Here is a 19,967-nt window from a genome sequence, read left to right as displayed (position 1 = left end):
TGAATCCATAGAAACCACGAAACGAATGAAACCATGAAACCATAGAAACCATGAAACCACGAAACCAATGAAACCATGAAAGCAGTGAAACCATGAAACCATGAAACCATAGAAACCATGAAACCCGTGAAACCACGAAACCAATGAAACCTTGAAACCATAAAACCATAAAACCATGAAACCATGAAACCATGAAACCATGAAACCAGTGAAACCATGAAACAATGAAGCCACTAAACCAAGAAACCATAGAAACCATGAAACCGCCAAACCAATAAAACCATGAAACCACGAGACCCATGAAACCATGAAACCAGTGAACCCACGAAACCAATGAAACCATGGAATCACGAGACCCGTGAAACCATAAAACCAATAAAACCATAAAACCATGAAACCAGTGAAACTATGAAACATAGAAACCATGAAACCACGAAACCACGAAACCACGAAACCACGAAACCATGAAACTAGTGAGACCTTGAAACCATGAAACCATGAAACCATGAAACCATAAAAACCATGAAACCACCAAAACCAATGAAACCATGAAACCATGAAACCACGAAACCAATAAAACCATGAAACCATGAAACTATAGAAAGCATGAAACCATGAAACCATGAAACCATGAAACCATAGAAACTATGAAACTGCGAAACCAATGAAACCGTAAAACCACGGAAAAAGTAAAACCAATGAAACCAGTGAAAACATAAAACCATAAAAAACCATGAAACCGCAAAACCAATGAAACCATGAACCCACGAAACCCGTGAAACCATAGAAACCATAAAACCAATGAAACCGTGAAACCAGTGAAACCATGAAGCCATAGAAACCATGAAACCACGAAACTAATAAACCATGAAACCATGAATCTAGTGAAACCATGAAACCATAAAACCATGAGACCACGAAACCAATAAAACCATGAAACCCGTGAAACCACGAAATCCGTGACACCATGAAACTGTTGAGACAATGAAACCAGTGGAACCACGAAACCAATAATACCATAAAACCACGACACCACGAAACCAGTAAAATCATGAAACCAGTGAACCCGCGAAACCAATCAAACCATGGAATCACGAAACCCGTGAAACCATGAAACCATAAAAACCACGAGACGAATGAAACCATGAAACCATAAAGCCAGCGAAACCATGAAACCATAGAAACCATAAAACCACGAAACCAATGAAACCATGAAAGCAGTGAAACCATGAAACCATGAAACCAAAGAAACCATGAAACCGCAAGATCAATGAAGCCGTAAAACCAATAAAACATTGAAACCATTAAACCATGAGACCATGAAACCATGAAACCAGTTAAACTCTGAAACAATGAAACCATGAAACCATAGAAACCATGAAACCGCAAAACCAATGAAACCATGGAATCACGAAACCCGTGAAACCATGAATCCATAGAAACCACGAAACGAATGAAACCATGAAACTATAGAAACCATGAAACCACGAAACCAATGAAACCATGAAAGCAGTGAAACCATGAAACCATGAAACCAGTGAACCCACGAAACCAATGAAACCATGGAATCACGAAACCCGTGAAACCATGAATCCATAGAAACCACGAAACGAATAAAACCATGAAACCACGAAACCAATGAAACCATGAAAGCAGTGAAACCATGAAACCATGAAACCATGAAACCATAGAAACCATGAAACCCGTGAAACCACGAAACCAATGAAACCTTGAAACCATAAAACCATAAAACCATGAAACCATGAAACCAGTGAAACCATGAAACAATGAAGCCACTAAACCATGAAACCATAGAAACCATGAAACCGCCAAACTAATAAAACCATGAAACCACGAAACCCATGAAACCATGAAACCAGTGAACCCACGAAACCAATGAAACCATGGAATCACGAGACCCGTGAAACCATAAAACCAATAAAACCATAAAACCATGAAACCAGTGAAACTATGAAACATAGAAACCATGAAACCACGAAACCACGAAACCATGAAACTAGTGAGACCTTGAAACCATGAAACCATGAAACCATGAAACCATGAAACCATACAAACCATAAAACCACCAAAACCAATGAAACCATCAAACCATGAAACCACGAAACCACTAAAACCATGAAACCATAAACCATGAAACCATGAAACCATAGAAACCATGAAACCATGAAACCATGAAGCCATAGAAACCATGAAACTGCGAAACCAATGAAACCGTAAAACCAAGGAAAAAGTAAAACCAATGAAACCATGAAACCATGAAACCATAAAAAACCATGAAACCGCGAAACCAATGAAACCATGAAACCACGAAAACCGTGAAACCGTAGAAACCATGAAACCAATGAAACCATGAAACCAGTGAAACCATGAAGCCATAGAAACCATGAAACCACGAAACTAATACTCCATGAAACCATGTACTTAGTGAAACCATGAAACCATGAAACCACGAAACCAATGAAACCATGAAACCCGTGAAACCACGAAATCCGTGACACCATGAAACCGTTGAGACAATGAAACCAGTGGAACCACGAAACCAACAATACCATGAAACCACGACACAACGAAACCCGTAAAATCATGAAACCAGTGAACCCGCGAAACCAAAGAAACCATGGAATCACGAAACCCGTGAAACCATGAAACCATAGAAACCACGAAACTAATGAAACCATGAAACCATAAAGCCAGCGAAACCATGAAACCATAGAAACCATGAAACCACGAAACCAATGAAACCATGAAAGCAGTGAAACCATGAAACCATGAAACCAAAGAAACCATGAAACCGCGAGACCAATGAAGCCGTAAAACCAATGAAACATTGAAACCATAAAACCATGAGACCATGACACCATGAAACCAGTGAAACTCTGAAACAATGAAACCACTGAACCAAGAAACCATAGAAACCATGAAACCGCAAAACCAATGAAACCATGGAATCACGAAACCCGTGAAACCATGAATCCATAGAAACCACGAAACGAATGAAACCATAAAACCATAGAAACCATGAAACCACGAAACCAATGAAACCATGAAAGCATTGAAACCATGAAACCATGAAACCAGTGAACCCACGAAACCAATGAAACCATGGAATTACGAAATCCGTGAAACCATGAATCCATAGAAACCACGAAACGAATGAAACCATAAAACCATAGAAACCATGAAACCACGAAACCAATGAAACCATGAAAGCAGTGAGACCATGAAACCATGAAACCATAGAAACCATGAAACCCGTGAAACCACGAAACCAATGAAACCTTAAAACCATCAAACCATCAAACCATGAAACCATGAAACCAGTGAAACCATGAAACAATGAAGCCACTAAACCATGAAACCATAGAAACCATGAAACCGCCAAACCAATAAAACCATGAAACCACGAAACCCATGAAACCATAAAACCAGTGAACCCACGAAACCAATGAAACCATGGAATCACGAGACCCGTGAAACCATAAAACCAATCAAACCATAAAACCAGGAAACCAGTGAAACTATGAAACATAGAAACCATGAAACCACGAAACCATGAAACTAGTGACACCTTGAAACCATGAAACCATGAAACCATAGAAACCATGAAACCACCAAAACCAATGAAACCATGAAACCATGAAACCACGAAACCAATAAAACCATGAAACCATGAACCATGAAACCATGAAACCATAGAAACCATGAAACCATGAAACCATGAAACCATAGAAACCATGAAACTGCGAAACCAATGAAACCGTAAAACCGAGGAAAAAGTAAAACCAATGAAACCATGAAACCATGAAACCATAAAAAACCATGAAACCGCGAAACCAATGAAACCATGAAACCACGAAACCCGTAAAACCATAGAAACCATGAAACTAATGAAACCATGAAACCAGTGAAACCATGAAGCCATAGAAACCATGAAACCACGGAACTAATAAACCAGGAAACCATGAATCTAGTGAAACCATGAAACCATGAAACCATGAAACCATGAAACCACGAAACCAATGAAACCATGAAACCCGTGACACCATGAAACCGTTTAGACAATGAAACCAGTGGAACCACGAAACCAATAATACCAGGAAAGCACGACACCACGAAACCCGTAAAATCATGAAACCAGTGAACCCGCGAAACCAATGAAACGATGGAATCACGAAACCCGTGAAACCATGAAACCATAGAAACCACGAAACGAATGAAACCATGAAACCATAAAGCCAGCGAAACCATGAAACCATAGAAACCATGAAACCACGAAACAAATGAAACCATGAAAGCAGTGAAACCATGAAACCATGAAACCAAAGAAACCATGAAACTGCGAGACCAATGAAGCCGTAAAACCAATTAACCATTGAAACCATAAAACCATGAGACCATGAAACCATGAAACCAGTGAAACTCTGAAACAATGAAACCACTGAACCATGAAACCATAGAAACCATGAAACCGCGAAACCAGTGAAACTCTGAAACAATGAAACCACTGAACCATGAAACCATAGAAACCATGAAACCGCGAAACCAATGAAACCATGAAACCACGAAACCCGTAAAACCATGAAACCAGTGAACCCACGAAACCAATGAAACCATGGAATCACGAAACCCGTGAAACCATGAAACCATAGAAACCACGAAAGGAATGAAACCATGAAACCATAAAGCCAGCGAAACCATGAAACCATAGAAACCATGAAACTACGAAACCAATGAAACCATGAAAGCAGTGAAACCATGAAACCTTGAAACTATAAAAAAATAAAACCATGAAACCATGAAACCAGTGAAACCATGAAACAATGAAGCTACTAAACCATGAAACCATAGAAACCATGAAACCGCCAAACCAATAAAACCATGAAACCACGAAACCCATGAAACCAAGAAACCAGTGAACCCACGAAACCAATGAAACCATGGAATCACGAGACCCGTGAAACCATGAAACCATAGAAACCATAAAACCAATAAAACCATAAAACCATGAAACCAGTGAAACCATGAAACCATAGAAACCATGAAACCACGAAACCACGAAACCATGAAACTAGTGAGACCTTGAAACCATGAAACCATGAAACCATGAAACCATGAAACCATAGAAACCATGAAACCACTAAAACCAATGAAACCATGAAACCATAAAACCACGAAACCAATAAAACCATGAAACCATGAAACCATGAAACCATGAAACCATAAAACCATAGAAACCATAAAACCATGAAACCATGAAACCATGAAACCATGAAACCATAGAAACCATGAAGCCGCGAAACCAATTAAACCATGAAACCACGAAACCCGTGAAACCATGAAACCATAAAAACCATGAAACCAATGAAACCATGAAACCAGTGAAACCATGAAGCCATAGAAACCATGAAACCACGAAACTAATAAACCATGACTCCATGAAACTAGTGAAACCATGAAGCCATGAAACCATGAAACCATGAAACCATGAAACCATGAAACCATGAAAACAAGAAACCATGAAACCATAAAACCATAGAAACCATGAAACCAAGAAACCAATGAAACCATGAAACCATGAAACCACGAGACCATAGAAACTTGAAACCATGAAACCATGAAACCATAGAAGCCATGAAACCATGAAACCATAAAAACCATGAAACCGCGAAACCAATGAAGCCGTAAAACCAAGGAAAAAATGAAACCAATGAAACCATGAAACCATGAAACCATAGAAACCATGAAACCGCAAAACCAATGAAACCATGAAACCACGAAACCCGTGAAACCATGAAACCAGTGAACCCACGAAAGCAGTGAAACCATGGAACCATGAAACCCGTGAAACCATGAAGTCACGAAACCCGTGAAACCATGAAACCAGTGAACCTACGAAACCAATGAAACCATGGAACCATGAAACCCGTGAAACCATGAAGCCATAGAAACCACGAAACCACGAAACCAATTAAACCATGAAACCATGAAACCAGTGAAACCATGAATCCATGAAACCATAGAAACCATGAAACCGCGAAACCAATGAAACCATGAAACTCGTGGAACCATGAAACCATGAAGCCATGAAACCATAGAAACTATGAAACCACGAAACCAGTGAAACAATGAAACCAGTAACTGTCCATGTAACCAGTGAAACTAGGAAACCAATGAAACCATGAAACCATTAAACCACGAAACCACGAAACCATGAAACCATGAAACCATGAAACCACTGACACTGTGAAACCATGAAACCATTGAACCCACAAACCCTATCAACCCTACCCATGAACCAAACAACCTTACTTCCTATGTAAGCATAGCATATCCTAATTAGCATATATTTGTGCTCCGTAACACCAAGTTGTAACCAAAAAAACACCCGTATGGGCATTAAAAGAAACTATAGATATCATTCTGATTATCTTCTTTTGCAGAACAATAATCCGATTTAAATTAGACTGATATCTCGATCCCCACACAGAAACACAATAAAGTAAGTAAGGGTAAACTAGACTATGGTACAAGGAGCGTAAGGAGGTTTTGGGAAGGCAAAAACTAGACTTATAAATGATACCTATTGATTTTGATATTTTTCTAGAAACGCTAAGAATGTGAGGCTTCCATGACAAATCCTCATCGAGGATAACACCTGAAAATACTGTCTCTTTCAATCGTTCAATTGCATTGTTGTCAATTTGAATAGATATGTTAAGTGTTTTCCTCCTTTGGGGTGGTCTAAAAACCATAAAATTTGATTTTTTAAATGGACAGCTTGTTTGCTCGACATTATTGAGTTAATTTAAGCATTTCAGAATTCAAATCTTTGTGGGAGAAAAATATGTTTGTATCATCTGCAAAAAGAATAAAATCCACGACCTTTGACAAGTTATACAGATCATTTATATAGAGTAGAAAGAGTAGGACCCTAAAGCACCACGCACTTAATTTCGCAAGACTCCGAACTGACACCATTAAATTCCATAGCTTTTGAACCCTTTAAGTGAAGTGCCACGAACACCATAATGCTCTAATTTTTAAATCAAAATGTTATGATCAACGGCGTCAAAGGCCTTGGACAAGTCTATAAAAATACCAACTGTGCATTCATTATTGTCAATGGCGGAATTTTGTCATATAAACAAGCAAGAGCATAAGCGCTAGCGGTGGAGTGATGCTTGCGAAAACCATACTGATTGTCAGATAGCCTGTGTAGCAAGCGTTTCCGTGCTGTTTCCGAGCAAGGACCGCGCTTGTTTCATTTCTCGCACGGCCAAAACCGAGAATCTCGTTCCTCGGTCTTTCGTTGCTCGGAAACAGCACTGAAACGCTTGCTACGCAGGCTAATTGTCAGAGAGAATGTTATGATTATTAAGAAACGTTAAAAGACGATTGTACATGACTCTGACGTACTACAGTACATTAACAATATCGCAACAATGCAATACTTAAACTGACAGACCGCTGAAGAAACAGCTACTTCAAAGACACCTATGACTCATTAATTCCACAAAAGACATTGTGTGCTCAATTCATACGCATGGAAGCTTACTCTTCAGCAGAGAAACTTGGGATCATAAGGAGCTTTTTTATCATTGACTTGAATTTCGTTTTATTTTTACCAAGTGATAACAATTCCACCTACGTATACAGGAGGTAAACATCTACCTGAGGGAGGTTATGATGTTTATAGCACCATGCAAGTAGGTATTATAATGAGAAGAATTGACTTGAAGAAAGCTTATGAATCTTAAGGGGCCTTTGCACTTCGTGCACAAGGCCCTCAAATTTGGAATGACAACCCTCTTGATTTTGGTAATTCGCTTACTATCTCGAATTGTAGACAAAAAATTAGAGATTACTTCCAATCAAATTGTGAATTCATGTCCTTTTGAACTCTCGTATACACGGCTTAGCTTAATTTAACATTTAACATTTCATTTAAGTTATTATTATTATTATTATTATTATTATTATTACCACTATTATTGACATTAATATTTATTTATTTATTTATTTGTAAACTGTAAAGTAATTGCACCATTTTGACCAATCTCCTGTATGAATTGTGCCATATAATAAGCCCCCGGCTTCGACATCTCAATATCGATTTATTACTTATTACCATGCACTCTCTTGTACTATTATTATGAATAAAGAGCATTATATATTATATTGTCTCAGTTGTTCAATATAATTATTGTTTTCAAACAGAAGAAAAAAAAAAGAGGAAAGTCCAAATTCTCCGATGCCAAAGGTACAGTGTAAATTCAGTTCAATTTCTCTACCCCAGCCAAATTCAATTCCCTTCTCCCAGGCATGGTACATGGTCAAATGCCATGTGGAGGGGGGGGGGGGGGGGGGACAAAGCATTTATTTTTTTGTTCAAATGTGACTCGTTCTCCAACTCTTGACAAAGTTCCACCCGTATTTAGAAGCATAGAGCTTACTTGATAACAAATGACACGTCATGAGCTTAAAACATGAAAATGAAAACATTTAGGGGTGTTCATTTGGATCTTTTGAAAAGCACACTCAAAGGTTCATGGCATGGCTCAATTTCATTTTGACCTTTACTTGAGGTACAGATTTGTTGAGCAGACTTACAAAATACTAGCTCTTTATGTCATATCTTTTTGACTCAATAGCCATAAAGGTTAGCAACTATAACTGTAATTGAATGTGGATGTTTAACCCTTTCACTCCCATGGGAAATGTCGTATTTTTGTAAAACAGCAACTGTGAACCCCTACACCAACTGTAATACACCAATTAAAAGGTTTTATCTGGGGCATTGTATAAATCATTCCATCTAAAACAGGACGCAACAGAAAAGAATGAAAAGCATTTAAAACGAGAAAATAAAAACCTTAAAATACATCTCACTTCTCGTATACACTGGGTATACCCCTAAACTATAGCTTAATTTGCAGATATCAGCACATAGTTTCTTGTCAAATGGTGACTTGGTCTTAAAAGTGTAAGAGGAAAAAGTTACAAAAAATGGAGGGGTGGTTAATCATGTCTTATGTAGGAGGGGGGTAAGATTTTATGCTTCCATTGTGCAGATCTCTCCAAGATCTGTTTGGTGTCCAAATTTGATACAAATTGACCCAATATTTAACGCGTAATGACTTCTTGTGCCATATGGCACTCTTGGGAGTGAAAGGGTTAAAAGATACATTTCAATATCAGGTGAAAGATTAAGCAGAAGAAAGACCCTCAGTCATTTTTTTGGGATTTCTTTTCACTACTGCTTAAGGACGGTGCCTACTAATAGAGAAGTATTTTTGCACGGTTTATCACTATGCGGGAAAAGCAGATCTTGGTAGCGGGTATTGAAATCCAAAAAGGAAATTGGGGGTAACCACGCATTTTTTAGAGATATCTAAGCAACAATTATTCTAAAAAGCAGCAAAATACAAAGCAATGTGTGGTGCTTTTTTTCCAAATTGAAGCTTTATTATCTCTGAAAAATGCATGGTTCCCCCCCCCCCCCCCCTCCCCCTTTTTGGATACCAAAATCACTTGATAAGTTCTGCTTTCTCCGCATAGTTTTAAAGTGCGCAAAAATATCCCTGTAATAGTAGGCACCACCCATAGGAAACCCAAACATCTCCAGATGCGCAGAACGTATGCGCAGTAACAATAGTAGGCACCGTCCTTAAGTTGTAGAAAGGACTAAGAATCTTTCTTCCAATTAAACATTACTAAACAAAATGTTGATCATTTTGTATCTTTGCACTCTGAGTGGTACATATATACCAATCTAAACAATTTCCTGCCATAGAGGAACAAAATTATGACCATTTGCATCCAATCCATTATTATATGGGAGATCCTCCGTCAATTAACCCTGCAAACTTGAATATCAAATTTTACATAATTTTGCCACGTGACGAGAGGTTAAGCTGGACAATAACAGTTCAACAACATCTGTTGTACATAATGTCTTTTGAGGAATTAATGAGTCATAGGTGTCTTTGAAGTAGCAGTTTCTTCAGCGGTCTGCACAGTTTAAGTATTGCATTCTGAAAAGAAATAAAATAAAACCAATATAGTTAATGTACTGTAGTAAGCAGTCAAACAGTCAAACCTCTTGTAAGTGATCACAAATTAAAATTAACATAAATTCTGACATATTAAGGGTTAAATTTTTAAAAATGGTCTATCATTTCCACAGTCATAAACAGTCACTTCTAGCGAAATTTAATGTGGAAATTACAGGTTGATGGGGTCAACCAAGAAAAAACGACAACAACAAGAAAACAATTGCCTTTAATTATCATAACAGCTATTATGCTATTTTAATGCACCTGCAATTTTTATATTTAAACCCATAACACCTCTCACAGCAAATCTTTATGGCTGTAAAAGTGTTTCATTAGGTAAATATAAATGCCCAGCGTAGGTCAGTGTGTTGCCAAGAAATAATATTGATAATAATATATTATATTCCATGTTATGAGTGTAAATAAAAAAATGAGAAAACTCTCATTAATCTCATTCTAGTGAGATCAAAAGGCTTTTCAAATAATAATAATAATAATAATAATAATAATAATAATAATAATAATAATAATAATAATAATAATTCTTTATAAATAAATTTATTCTAAAACGGCATGTACACGAAAATATGCAAAAGCCCCTTAAGATTCGTAAGCTTTCTTCAAGTCAATCGTTCCTTATTATAATACCTACTCGCATGGTGCTATAAAAATCATAACCTCCCTTGGGTAGATGTTTACCTCCTGTAGATGGATGTTATGAGTTGGTAAAAATGAAAATTATGAAATTCAAGTCAATGGTAGAAAAGCTCCTTGTGATCCCAAGTTTCCCTGCTAGAGTGTAAGCTTATATGCGTATGAATTGACTATTATAAAACATAAACTATGAAATGACACTGTAGGCTACTCTACCTCCCTTAGGTAGATGTTAACCTCCTGTAGGTGGATGTTACGGTATGAGTTGGTAATAAATGAAATGACACTCAGGTCAACGTTAGAAAAGCCCCTGCAAGATTGTTAGTTTTAATGCTTGCAAATAAGCTTTCCATGTGTTCGATTGTGCCAGTATAACACATACGATACAAACGTGGTGCTATAAAACGTACCTCCCTTAGGTCGATGTTAACCTCCCGTAGGTCGATGTTACCTGAGCAAATCTTGACTGTTTTCATAGTTCCACGTTTCTTCCACAAATCGAGCGTAAAATCCTTGAGATCAGTGTTCAGACGCCGAGAAACGAAAGTAGAAAGAACTCTGTATTCTGAGAATGATGATTATTCTAGAAAGTGACACAGGCATACTCGGAAAAAAGAAATCCGAGTGCTCCTATCAGGAGTCGAACCTAAGACCTTCCGATTACTAGTTCGGATGCTCTACCACTGAGCTACAGGAGACTCGTGGGAGCTAAGGCCATTAAACTAGGTTCATAGGACAAACATCCTGCATACTGCTAGGATTTGAATGTCGAACGTGTGGTATATGAAAGAAATGTGATGGTAAATTTCTAGCCTGGTGAATGAATGAGAATGATGATTATTCTAGAAAGTGACACAGGCATACTCGGAAAAAAGAAATCCGACTGCTCCTATCAGGAGTCGAACCTAAGACCTTCCGATTACTAGTTCGGATGCTCTACCACTGAGCTACAGGAGACTCGTGGGAGCTAAGGCCATTAAACTAGGTTCATAGGACAAACATCCTGCATACTGCTAGGATTTGAATGTCGAACGTGTGGTATATGAAAGAAATGTGATGGTAAATTTCCAGCCTGGTGAATGAATGAGAATGATGATTATTCTAGAAAGTGACACAGGCATACTCGGAAAAAAGAAATCCGACTGCTCCTATCAGGAGTCGAACCTAAGACCTTCCGATTACTAGTTCGGATGCTCTACCACTGAGCTACAGGAGACTCGTGGGAGCTAAGGCCATTAAACTAGGTTCATATGGTAAATGGATGATTTACCATGGATGGTAAATTTCTGATGACGTCACCTCCCTTAGGCCGATGTTATCTTTTCTCAACCTTCAATCGAAAGGTGCACAATGGTTGAGTTGTTTGCGGTGGAATGTAATCTATTTAACAATAGATTCCATTTTTCCGTGCGTCTGTACTCTGATAGCGCGCAGATAACGTCAACACGTGGTGAGAGCAAAGAAGTCGATGTTCTTACCACGTTTTGACGTCCTCTGTGTTTTATCAGAGTACAGACCCACGGCAAAACGGAATCTGTTTCTTTCATACAATAACAAAGACTTTTGACCACATTTCGTGCGCGAGCATCTCGTTGACTGAGTCGAGTCAAAAACGTTCAAGCAAACTTTAAGACCATTTATACACACGCAGTTGTAATCCTCAAAATTAGAGTATATAATCCTTAAGAATTTGACTAACAATGTTTTCTTGCCCCCAAAATATTACAGAATATCAGTCGCTTCACTGTGATTTGTGATCGATTATTCGCCATTACCGAATTTCTATCGGCGACAAATTTGAGCAAATATTTCCTTCCTTTTCACGTCACAACAAAGTTTAATTTAGTTTTTTAAACCTGGTTGAGGTCACTTTCAACGGTCTTTATCCAATTTTCGTCGGACAGTTTTCCTCCTAGCGAAAATTTTGCCTGTGTTTTGCCGCTACTCGCAAAAACAGTTTTCAAAACTTTCTTGACCAGTCACTCTGGCTGGACTCTAGACTCTGATCACGTGCGCCGGTCACACCACTCGATGACGTCAATCGTGCGTCTATACTCTAATCACAAACTCCGCCTCACCAATCACAACCCGAGTTTTACACTGTTCAGTGTATAATTTGTGATAGTTAAGCGGAACAGGACACAAAAACTTTATGTATCGATCAATTCATGCGGATTCTCACTTAGCTTTCACGTCCATTGTAGCTCAATTTTATTCAGCGCATTTCTGTATTATCAGTTATCGTTGTGCGCGTAATAAATATGCAGTACAACGCATCTCAAAGGTCTTGTTGCCGCTGGTTAAGTAAAAACATTCACATTAATAATTGAAAAGAAAAATCAAACCTCAAATTTTAAATTTGAAAGATTTAAAAAGCCATAATTGTTTGGAAACACCAACTTATTAAAGTGCCCATAACCGAATTTTTTTTTTTTATTTTCTTATGTGAATCTAAACATCACCCGAAGAACTTCCGCGAAAAAAAATTTCGATTTGCATGAAAGGCGAATTTTTTATGAATTTTGCAAATCTTTGAAATCCTACTTTATTGCGGTCAATCCGCCCCGCTGATAAGAATGCCACGGGCTCACAATAGGGCCACGTGACATAGTCTGTGACGTAGATTCAGGAACTCTCGTGTCTGTGCACTCACTTGACCTTCAGTAAAGTCCGTTCGCGGCAGAAAGAAAATCGTCAGATTCACCGGTAGGAAGGAAAAAATAGCTCCAAATAAGCATATTCCATGGAAGAAAACTTATCTGACACGGAAAGTGAGCAAACCGCTGAAGAAAGCAGCCAGAACGATTTTGAAAGCGTCAAAGTCGAGGCGATAGATGGCGTCCACGAAACAAGTAATACGTGTGAAGATGATGATACAATCGAACCGTACGCGGACGAGCCGATAGCAGACGAAGAATGGCTAAAAAAATATCGCAAGGCACAAAAGGAGAAGCGACGACTCGAAGAAGATTTAACGAAACGCTTGGAGAATAGAGTGCATGTTGGTGAATGATAAAGTTTTCACCTTTTTTTCATTTTGCATATACACGCTCCTCATTATCATTTGTCAAAACTATGGCCAAGTACTCACATACCTTCGATCGAATTATTTTCCATGTTCGTGTACTTGTGGTAACTTTAGCCGTGATCTGCTACCAAATATCAGCGAGTGCTACTGCTTCAAGGAGCTCAAAGGCTGCTGTGAAGCGCGGACTAGCGACATTGTTCTCACGGAACTACAGGAAGCCGGACACGTGTTGAACTGTGATAATTAATAGAAATAACAGGCCTGCACGACTCACTGCGTTATGTTGTGTACATTTTTATAAACGCTGCCTTATTTTTGCCCTAACGAGCATGTTTAAGGGATTGTATTCTCCTGTAGGATATAATTGGCGGATTTTTGGCTTGATATTTGTTTTGTGCCTTTTTTTATTTTGAAACCCCGTTGTGGTGGTTAGGTTTTCAGAGATGGGGGAGATAAGACGGTTACACTTTTCAACATTTTTATTGTTTGCAAAATTCTGCAACACATGTGTGTACAATATTTGTTTGAGCTCTTTGAATTCTTGCTGCAGTTTATCTACCTTATCTACATCGTGGTTAAACCCCACTCGTGTTACGACCCCTTCTACTAACTCAAGTATTTTAATAACAATAGCGACAACAAGCGTTAAAATAACAACAAAACTATCATGGAGAGAAGTGGACTGTTTTGACGGTAATCTACTTCCGACGGAACCACAAGACTGACACATTTCAGAAAGTTGATCAGTTGACGCGCTAAGGACACTAGAACTATCACTGACTCAAAGATTCAGCAGGCTGCGGTTCACTGAAGGCACATTTATCAGCATTGCGCGATTCCACAGCCAAATTTTGACTACATTTTACTATTTCTGAAGCCCCCATCACGGGTTTATTTCGAAACGAGACAGGGGCACTACTTAGTTTCCCTGATTGGTATCCCACTTGTAACTGTTTTGACCACGCCGTTGACGCAGCCCATAATTTTGTCGGCCATTGTACGGAAACGGAACCCTCGGGTCAGGTTTTTCTCGACAATAGTAATGCAAGTGACCCTTTTTACCACAATTATAACAAACATGATCTCAACTGCGAGTGCGAAAATTTCTTGATTGAAATGTAAGATCCCTACGTGGGCGAAATCTATCCGAACCAGAAGGAGCACGGTTGCCCACAAACCGCTGAAACTCTTCTCAAAACACTTGCCTCATAGCCGACTTATTATCATCAGAACCCTGTGGACCCACAGCACTAATTTTCTTATCTTTAGGCGACATAACTTTACTCAATTCCTCAATGATCTGTGAAGACATTTGCTTCGGATCAAACACCGGCGGTTTCTCAGAGCAAGCCAAAACAGACTCCTTCAGTTTTGCAAAATTCTCTGCGGTCTCGACACTTTCGGGCTGCTGAAGCTCTACATATTCTCGAATATCGGGCTTTAAACCCTGAACGAAATAATGAGTCCACTCAGACTTGGGTAGATTTAAGCGAGCACAGTGGGTACGCAAGCTTTACGCATAATCAGCAACTGGCTCCTTATCTAGCTGACGACGCTGGCTTAAGGCTTGCCTAACGCGCCACTCACTCGCTCCCGACGCAAAATGCTCAACTAAAGCAGTTGTCAGCTCATCAAAAGACATTTCACTAGGACGTCGCAAAGACTTAAACCAGGCACTAGCATGACCCTTAAGATACAAGGGCAGCTCCAAAGCTAAATTATCTTTGCTCCAACCATACAATCTAGCGGCGCGCTTATAATTATCCGCAAAGTCATGAACATCCTCAGACTCGTCGCCTCTGAAAATCGGAAAGTTAACAACTAATTTTGAAGCCGAGGTCGATCGCGTGGTCATTTCCCTAACAGCATCACACAACTGAGACACTCGATCATCCATTGTCTCCGAAATTACTAAAGAAAAACGACCTAAACTGCCAGAAGAAGAAGAGTCTAACTGTGAGTCACTAGAGCTTCCCTCTGAATTATTTCCGACGTCCTCGTAAACCGTGCCTTGGTCAAAAGAACTGCGCTCTACGTTTTTGTACTCGCAATCCCCGTTCTCTGAATCGCTATCCGAATTGTGTTCACCAGGACAAAAAGAAAACTCGGAACCTTCACAAGGGGTCGGGATTACACTTTCTGGTACAAAACCGGGCTGTTGCACTTCTGTCTGCGGTGTATTAGTCGACCTTCTGAATGATCTAAATAATTTACGATATCTCGAAGGCTGAGGAGGGGAAGGATCAGGCCATGAAAATAATTCGTCAGACTCGTGATAATTCTCGTCAGGCAAGACTTGCTGAGCAGCCAGGGCGCGCGCTCTTTGCCTAGTAATCAGGATGAAAACGAGAAATGCCCAACAGAACCAGATCTCTCTTTTGAAAACGAAGAATGCAAAAACTAAACTAAACTGAGGCAACTAAGAAACAGAACTCATACACTAAGCAAGGAAACCGACTTCGTAACATACTTCTCTAACAAAACGAACTACATAACTGGCAAAAAAAAACTAAACAAATCAAGCTTGCAATGGCTAGGTGCACAAAAGTAAAAGAACATTGTTCCACTCACAGAGTATCCAGCAACAAGGTAAAGTTCTCCACCAAATATGTAGAATAGCAACCCGCTCGCGACTGTAACGGAGGTACCGGGAATCTTCTTTTAAGCAAATCTTTATTCCTTACACAGCTCTCACTTACAACTGACTGACTAACGTTATTTGCGAACCTTACTATATACTATAATCGTAGACATGTTTGGGTTTGCTGACCAAGGGAGCTCTAGCTTCACACAATGTGCGAAAACATACCTACATGCTTGACAATAACAAGTGGAGGACCACCAATGTAAACTCCATAACAAAAGTACAAAGTTAGACAATAAACCCAAACAAGAACCACAGGGCCAATCAAATCTAAGGTCAGCTTAAATCCTCAAGCATGCCTACTTAAAAATACCACACCTAAACCCGACAAACCCTTTATAAGACAGAACTACTCAAAAACTAAGAAAATGCCTCTACAGGCTCAAACTTGAATAAAACTTGAATGACCTTAAACAAGGAACAAACTCTAACCGAGAAATACCTTTAAACGTAAACCCATTAATTGAAACTACTAAAAAGCGTTGTAATAAAAATGATTCCTTTTGACTATCTAACACAATGTTTTCTATGTTCGCCGAGTGTGACTGTTCTCGCATCGATCTATTTACATCAGTGCTAGCATTTGTGCTAGTGTTTTTTGAGAGCTTTGCCTCAACGAGACTTCGCGGATTTCACGATCTATGAGAATATAAACCAAAAAAATTACGCCATATTTGCTACTGGGTTAACAGTAAGGTCAAACTATAAACCTCAGAAGGTTAAAACGCTTAGAATGTCACAAGCGGGTGTGAATATTTATCAAAAGCTTATCATTCGCTTTTCCCTGCTCCTCTTCGAAGGTGGCTCTTGGTCTTCGTCTTCCTTTCGCACAGCATGTTTTGAAGAATAAACACGAACGCCGATGTCATCCTGCTTCAGTTCACGTTTTAAGTTTAAACCTGAATTCATCAGCCCTGTGAAGTCCTCGTCATTGAAGTGCATCGAGCACAAGGACGAGGTCTTCCAGGCGTCCACATCCTCCTCCGCTCCAGCACAAAATCGATCCATGGATCATGGCCATTTCTTTCGCCTCCTAATTCTTTGCGGGCATGTGGTGCCAAAGAAAGGAATCCTGTGCATGCTTATTCCATTCGCTTCGTCTTTGATGTTTCCACATCTCACTGCAACACACATTTCCGGCATTATCGAGAAATGTGCGACTTGTTTTCATTGAGATTCAGAGAAAGGCTGAAGTCACGTGTTCCTGGACCTACGTCACAGCTCTTGCTAAACCGAGAGGGGACTAATGCGAATGGTGGGCCAAAATGGCGGCAAATTTAAACGTCTTATAAAATTCATTAAAAATTCTTGTTTAATCCAAATCGAAAAGTTTTTTTACTGAAGTTCTAAGGGTGATGTTTAGATTCAGGTGAGAAAATTAATAAAAAAAAAATCCGTTATGTGCTCTTAAAGAATAATTATTAACTATCGCGCGTAAAAGTAAGGATAAAACTGATTTTTTCATTCGGGACAAGACGGCAAAAGATGATATCATCTGATAGGAATCTCTAGTTATGTATAAATCTTGTTTACATTAAACAGCATTTTTACATTTTGTTATTCAATTTCTCCACTGTGTGACTCTGGGAACAAAAACTTACACACTATCCAGCCAAGTATTGTTATCAAAGACGCCAGGAGTTAAGTTCTTCAGTTGGTTATTCGACAAAAATCTATCAACAGACAATCATAACTGAAAATTAACTCTTAGATAGCGGGTTCAGCGATGAGCCATGTTTCAGCATGTACCAATGCCGTCGTAAGTTAGAACAAGTACGGTAAAACTGCGCTTATATATTTCAGAGAATGTTTGTTTGTTTGTTTGTTTGTTTGTTTTTTTACATTAAAACCTACATGATAACTTTAATATGCAAATTACTTAAGCTACCAGTTTTAATAGATAGAGGGTGTTACGTGGACAAGGACAGATTGACATGTGAAACTTGTTGATTGAAAATAAGCTCTTCCCACTTAATATACATGCTTCCTCCATTTTGAGTTTGAAATTTATTTAGGCAGAATACATAACAGTAAAGCAATCCAAGAATAACGTAGCGCGACAAGGCACTTGATTTTCAAGATGATTTTCTTGATTCAGGAAGTAAAAAAAGTATATAAAGTGCTGAAGAGAGCCAACAACCTCGAAACAGCTATCCAATGTTGCATTTTGATTCTCGGTTTATCATGTGGCTGTCATGTTAAGTTTTCTACACAGTCAGATCAGCCTTGCAGTTATTTCAGTTATTAAAGTGATTGCATTCTGGTGGAGTGGAGGTGTCACCCACAATCTTTAGCTATCAAATAAGAGGTTTAGTAAATTTACTCACAGTCCATATGAAAGCTTTTGTTTGTCCTCAGATTCCGGAGTTAGGTTTGTTTTTTTCAATTCACTGAAACTACCAAACACAAATAATACCGTGGTTTGATCATCTATGATGATGATTAATTGACATTAATTTTCAACAGATGGTAACACTGCCAAATATGGTTATGGTACACTCAATATTCGTTGTCCGTATCCAACAGATATTTTGCGATAGTACATTTATAGGTCACATTCCACTGGTCACAAGTACAGGTCACCGTTGTACTGGTATATAAACAAGAAGGTAACGTCCCCTAGGCCGGAATTAGCTTTTTAGAATGGAGTTAGGGCAAGGAGACCCTGTTTAGCTTTTTTATATATAATTATCACAGTGACCTGTGAAATAAACCTACCGAATTTCGCGTATCACCTTCGACATGTTGAGACCAATTTTGAGTATGCCCCGTAACATTTAGCCGACATGCTGTAATCCACTTTCGGCGTATCTTGTCCTCGGTCATTTTGTAAACGAATTGCTTAACTCTGCTGTCTGGCGGAAGACAATAAAATGCACTTTTCATGTTTCGTTTGTGTTTGCTGTTGGTGCAGTTGTAGGTAGAGAATACAAAATTTACACGCCATTTTCGTTTAGAGACTTCAATAAAAAACAACGATTTCTCTGCATATTATCCTTGTATCAATGCTATGAACTCTGTCGCCACAGGGCCGTTGGGGAAGACAAATATTGTCTTTCAGATTAGACAAGCCGTAAGTACCATGCCAATAGAACGTTTTCCTTCACTAGGACCTTTCTTTCCCCGAGAGACAAAAAGATTCTGTTGAGTTCCTATTAACTCCTTATTGAGCACGCGCATGCATACCGTTGCCTGGGTACAGCTCCAGCAAACAAACAAACAACCAAACGCTATGCATATCGACTTTTTATACCCAATTACGTGAAACTGTGAAGGTTTTCTAGAAATACGCTGAATTTTCACTAAGAAATGTGTTATAGGGGCAAGCACCCCAGGCCAACATTTCTTTGTTGGAACAGGAAATTGTGAACTTAATTGAAATGTCCATGAGTATGTAAAGGATTTTTTTTTATGACGTTCGTAGGTTTGCTGACGTTGGTATCCTTCTGTAGTGCTGTTAATACCGGCGGAAAATCTTTTTTGCAAGTATGGTATTTAGCAATGGGTAATATGGCGACAATGCATTGCTAGGTGTACACTAATTACTAGTGCAACGAAGCGCCTT

The 19,967-nt window shown here is 38.9% G+C and overlaps 1 protein-coding gene and 1 pseudogene across 1 annotated transcript in view; both read right to left on the bottom strand.

The window, feature by feature from the left end:
* The window catches only part of LOC146474557 (uncharacterized), a 66,327-nt gene that overhangs the window by 17,244 nt on the left and 29,116 nt on the right, over positions 1 to 19,967 (bottom strand). The window contains exon 6 of the mRNA XM_085116935.1: positions 18,004 to 18,075. Within this exon, the coding sequence (XP_084973061.1) occupies positions 18,004 to 18,075 (72 nt within the window). The remainder of the gene's footprint in view (positions 1 to 18,003; positions 18,076 to 19,967) is intronic.
* LOC146474560 (uncharacterized) lies at positions 14,678 to 16,524 on the bottom strand (annotated as a pseudogene).

This window comes from Pavona decussata, unplaced genomic scaffold, assembly GCF_977016875.1.
Source record: "Pavona decussata unplaced genomic scaffold, jaPavDecu1.1 SCAFFOLD_88, whole genome shotgun sequence".
Lineage (NCBI taxonomy): Eukaryota > Metazoa > Cnidaria > Anthozoa > Scleractinia > Agariciidae > Pavona > Pavona decussata.
This window is presented reverse-complemented; position numbering and strand designations above follow the sequence as displayed.